The sequence below is a fragment of the Choloepus didactylus genome, chromosome 10, assembly GCF_015220235.1.
Source record: "Choloepus didactylus isolate mChoDid1 chromosome 10, mChoDid1.pri, whole genome shotgun sequence".
NCBI lineage: Eukaryota > Metazoa > Chordata > Mammalia > Pilosa > Megalonychidae > Choloepus > Choloepus didactylus.
Genome location: NC_051316.1, coordinates 15,193,097 through 15,198,772, shown reverse-complemented (window position 1 = coordinate 15,198,772; position 5,676 = coordinate 15,193,097). Strand labels below are relative to the sequence as shown.

At 41.5% G+C, this 5,676-nt stretch overlaps 1 protein-coding gene across 1 annotated transcript; it reads right to left on the bottom strand.

Moving 5' to 3' along the window:
- Positions 1–907: 907 nt before the first annotated feature.
- Positions 908–5,458, bottom strand: LOC119505256. Its single transcript, XM_037797898.1, has 3 exons — positions 5,322–5,458; positions 2,395–2,836; positions 908–976 (listed from the first exon to the last, which is right to left on the bottom strand). Exons 1-3 carry the CDS (start codon positions 5,411–5,413, stop codon positions 908–910), a joined length of 603 nt encoding a protein of 200 aa, XP_037653826.1. The 5' UTR covers positions 5,414–5,458.
- Between the last annotated feature and the right edge of the window lie 218 nt (positions 5,459–5,676).

Genomic DNA, 5,676 nt, shown 5'->3' with positions numbered 1-5,676 from the left:
TTACTGGTTTTCAGAAATTTGATGGTGATGTGGGTAGCTGTGTGTGTGTGTGTGTTTGTTTTTATCCTTCTTGGTGTTCATGAGCTTTTTTGATCTGATAGTTTTCATCAAATCTGGAAATTTTGGCACCATCATTTCTTCAAACATATTTTTGGGAATATCATGCTATTCATCTCTGTAAGTTCCATTTAGGTCTTTTTTGTTCTTATATTCTCTCCTGTGTTCAAATTTTCTTTTAAATATTTGAATATAACTATAATAGTTGTTTTATCATCCCTGTTTGCTAACTCCATCATCTCTGTTATATCTGGGTCTGCTTCTATTAACTGCCCTTTCATCTGATCATGTGTTAACATTTTCCTGCTACTTGGCATGTCTAGTGATTTTTTTCTTGAGTACCAGACATTTAATTTTACGTTGATTGCCTCAATTCTCTGGTCTTTTTTAAAAAAAAGAATGCAGAAATTTGTTCTGGTAGTCAGTTAAGTTACCTACATTTCTAGTCAATCTTTTCAAATCTTATTATGAAGCTTTGGTAGGGCAAGTCTAGAGTAAACTTTACTCAAGAGATAATTTAGCTCTGCTACTAAGTTGTAGTACTATGTGATCTCTATTGAATTTTCCAAATGATAAATGAGGACTGTCCATTTTGGCTAGTTGGAATTTGAAACCTTCTCACCCTAAGTGAGCTCTGGGAACCATTCACTTTACAGCTTTCCACCCATTCTTTTCCCAAAGATATGGAGTTCTAACTTATGCACATGCATCTTATTATTCAGCAAAGACTTATAAGGGACCCTTAAGGAGATATCTGGAGTGCTTTTTCTGTGTTCTTCAGTCTTTTCTGAAATTCTGCAGCTTGAAATTCCCAGGACTTGAATATCTCTCTCTCTCTCTCTTTCTCTCTTCAATTCACTGAGACAATCCTGTCATCCTGCTTGGAATTCTCCTCCCCACTCTGTGGTTTGGAATGTGCCTGCTGGTAGAAAGCCAGGGTGATCATAGGGTTACCACATTTTTTCACCCTATTCTCAAGGACTACAATCTTACACTATTATAGGTGGTGATCATAGATTAGATGTCTGAAAACATTGATTTCAAATTATTTTGTCCAGTTTTCTAGTCATTTACAGCAGGATGGCAAATCTGGTCCCTTTTGTTTCATTATAGTAAAAGCTTTTTTTTGGTATATATGTTGCAAATATTATCTCCCAGATTGTTATTTAACTTTTTGGCTTTTTTATGTTTTTGTTCTAAAAATGTTTTCATACAATCAAATGTTTCAATTGTTTTCTTTATGATCTGTACTTTTTATATTTTATTGAAGACATCATTCCTGAACAAGAGATCATTAATATATTTTCTTATAGATTTTTCTGTTTTGTATTTTTTTCTTTTTCATATTTTTGTAATGATTTTGCATTTATCATTGTTTATGGTGTGGTACAGGGATATTATTTGTCTACATGGAAAACAATTTTTCCTGGTAAGATTTAATGTATAATCCTTTACTTTTCTACTTATTTACCATGAAATAAATTATACAGATGTAATTTTTAATTGACACATATCTTTGAGTTAATTAATTGATTTTGGTTCATGCTGGAATAAAATATAAAACATTTATACACCTAATGCTCACTTTCTAGGAGGAAAAAAGGAAATATTTGGAAAGACTTTGTAAACCACTAAGTGTTTTCTAGTACCAGGCAGTAAATCCCAAAGTAATCAGAGATATGAAAGGAAAGCTTGGTCTCTGGATGCTCACACTTTATATGGTCTAATAATGTATTTTCTTCTTTTTATCCCAAATTTCATCACCTTCATCACCAGTGGAAAGACAGAGAACAGGAAAAAAAGAAGTATTTAAGCTATAAGATTTACTCTCAATTAACTAGTCATCCTAAATAATAGGTTTGAAGAAAATCCTTAGCATGGTTATCCTACCAAAGAAAAAGTGGTTAATGAATTAAATTATATTGTCTCTAATTGTGATGTAAGTTAAATGTTTAAGGATTTTTATTGCAGCAGCTGTTGGTCAGTTGGGGATAAAAACCTTGCAGTAATTTGATCAGGCACAATTTACTACAAAGAATTATTAACTCTAACAGGGGATTGGAGTAGTGAGGGATTGGCTAGGGTGAAGTACAAGGAACTCTAAAGAATATAAGAATAGCAGATCTAAGGAACATCCACTATTCCTAAGCTGAGATAGATCACCCAAGGAAGAGGTCCCCCAGGGCTGAGATGCAGAACTTGTTGGAGAGGGTGCAGCTGTAGCTCACTGAATGGCAAAGAATTCACTGGAATGCCCTGCTGGTGAAAATTGCAGAAATTCTGCCCTTTGGAACTTTCTGGTGACAAGGAGAGGCTGTTCATGGGAAGGTGACTCACCAGAGACACTTTGCTACAAAACCACCCAAAGGCAGTGCTGGAGGAAGCTTCAGGCAACTCAGAGCTGTTGGCATCTGTGCTGGAGAAACTACCTGCAATGCAGGAGCCAGATGCTGGAGAAGCCAGCCACATCACATGAGCTGGCACTGGAGAAGCTGCCCATGCTGCAGGAGCTGGATGCTGGAGGCTGTGCACACTGCAGTAATTGGGTGCTGTCGAAGCCACCTGCACTGCAGGAGCCTGCCACTGCTGAAGCTGCCCACACTGAAGGAGCTGGATGCTGGAGGCTGTGCACACTGCAGTAATTGGGTACTGCAGAAGCCATTTGCACTGCAGGAGCACTGATGAAGCTGCCCACACTGAAGGAACCAGATGGGCTAGGGAAGCTGCCTTTGCTCCAGGAGTTGAGCACTTGAGAAGGTGTGAGCAAGCACACTGGAACCTGGAAGGATAATATTTTATCTCTAGCACCCTCTGCTGACAAAGATTACCATAATGCCAGCAAGCCAAGAAAAACAAAGGGCTCATGCCCATTTTCACAGAGCAGGCAATTAAGATGAATTTGGGGGCTAAGTGGCAATAATTTTCCTACTGGCATGAGCTCTATGCATGAAGAAGGGGACAGAATAGCTTGATTTCAATGCAGTGAAGACACAGCGATAATCAGCAATCCTCTCACCCATTATCATCATTATTTTACATTTCTGATCCTTTATATCAACAGGGAGTATACATTTAATGTATATGTATAATCTGTTATGTATCACAAGTAGATGGATATTTAAAATAACTAGGATATTAAATACATATAATATATAGATACATGATATAATTAAGTGTATTCTTTTCTGGATGAGAGAAATGAGTTTAATTGATTTGCCTCGAGTTCCATGGCTGGATGGAAAATGATAGTGATTAAAATCAAGGTTTCCAGCTTTCTTCTTGTGACTTTATCACCCACCTTATCGTATTTCACTGTAAGGCATCTGTGGAAAAGATGTACTCATATCTAAAGGTCAGGAGAAGCCAAGGGAAGGAACTGTTATCTCCAACTGAGGGGAGAGATTACATACTTGATTTGCCCTTAATGATCAAAGGGGGTGGTGTGCTGGTGCTTTCCCTTCAATGGGAATAATCCGAGTAAATAGTAAAGGTGGGGGTGGTAAAGGGTCACAAGATGTGCTGGGAGGTGAAAGGGAGTACAAAGTTCTGGAACAGAACAGGTATGTGAGTAAAGAATGGAAGGAGACCCAGAAACCTGGGTTGGAGACAGTCCCTAAAGATCTTGACTTTGATGTTAGGAATCTAGGCTTCTTTCCTAGCCTTGATGGAATTGTTACTTTATTTGTTTGTTTATTTATTTATTTATTTTTAATTTTCCTTCCCAACGTTGCCTGACAAATCATTTATCCTAGAATTAAGTCTAAAATAACCTCTTTCCTTTATGAAAATAGAAGGGATGGGACTTCAGACAAGGGAGTAAATTTAACGGTATAATTTCCTGTTTCCCTTAAGTCCTAGTCGCCAAATTCAAAAGCTATACGCCCACCTCAGGAGGTAAAGAGTGTTTCTGCTGTTGGGAGGAAGAGGTGGCCTGAGGCAAAGACCTAACCCCGGCCAAGGGCCAGGAGACCTGGACTGAGGCCACCCAGGACACCAGGAGGGCTGACACCCACCCCATTCCCTTCACAGGACAGCCCCCTGCAGGGGAAGGTCGGGGCAGGGACGGAGCATCTCTCCCAAGCACGCACCGCACAGATGGTGGGAGCCCAGGACCTGCAGATCCGGGGCCTGAAGACAGGTCTCCTCCATGACTTCCTCCTGCCCCAAGCTCAGGTGCAGTGGGAGGTGGACTACCCCAGCCACCAGCCCTCCAGCGTGGGGTGAACGATGCTGTGGTACAGTCCAAGGCCCCTCCTCAGTTCACGGAGCACTGGGAGGGCAGGAGGCCCCTGAGACAGTCACTTTCCAACCCCAGAGTTTCCCGGGGCTAGTAGCAGATCCAGAGGTCCCGGCCAAACTGCCAAGCTGCCCCTGTTCAGGAAGCTCCTGCTCTCAGCACTTCCCAGTAAACAGAGCTGCCTGGCAACCTCCAAGGGTCCTTCAACCGAGGGGCTCACTTCAGAGCCGCTGCATTTGCACCAAGATCAGGATACGTTTGGGGCAGGGCCGGGATGAGGACACTGATGTCATGGCCTTTCCTTTATTTTACAGGGTCACCTTAAATACCTCTGCCTTTGGTATGGTGAGAGGTGAGGAGGGGTGTGGACACTTGTTTTTCTGTGGCTTTCTGTAACTGCTCCACTTTAAACTATAGAATGTAAAAGAAATTCTCAGATGTCATGCAGGGTCTGCCAGAAGGGGAGAAGCCCCTAAATCCCACCCCCCAACCTGCATTTTTCCAATGACAAGAAATTTATTCTTGGAAATTCAGAGCTGTCTCTGAGCCACTTGGAATTCTCCTACCTATGAAGCAAGGCCTCCTTTTAATTTTTTAAATAATGTGTTTTTATTACAAGGTAATTATGCTCATTGCAACAACTCAAATGATTGAGAGATGCAAGACCTTCCTCTGGCAATTTCAGTCTCCTGAGGAAACCCAGGTTAGCCTCCTTGATCAGGTAACCTCTTCTGCTAGAAGTTCTCTCTGTTTTTTTCTCCCCTTGCACTATCTCTGGTAGGTGGTCAGACCGTACTCAGACCACCCCCTGGGTGTGCTTCCATGCACATAAGGGCACAGGATCTTCCTCCTCTGTGGAGTCCTTATCTTCCACCCCAACTCTCCAGGCTTCTCCTCCTGCTGGGGAGAGGATGGGGTGTTTGGCAGAACATCTGCAGGGAAGGAAAAACATGGAACGGAAAAAGCAGACTACAGACACAAAGACACAAGGGGCATCAAAGACAGAATACTGGCTTCTTAGACTAACCTCATTTGAGAGTGGAAGTAGCAGATGCTTCCCAGAATATTTCGAGATCTCCCAGTTGAGTAAATGTCCCCAGAGAGGTACCCAAAAGCCATTTAAATCTCTTTTTCTGGAGAATCTGGAGGGTGCATCTCCATGAGTCAGGTGGCCTTTGGCAGAAAAGAAAACTGCCCCAGGTCATAAACTGGGTCAGGGAGGCTAAATTTTCCCTAGCTGACTTTAGGCAGTATCTCTCTTGAAGCCAGCCAAATATGCAATTCATTTTTGTCTTGCTCCTCTGTGATATGAGTCAAGAAATACATCTACTTCTCTGTGCTAGTGCATGACCAAGCATTTTATAAATGAGAATACAATTCAC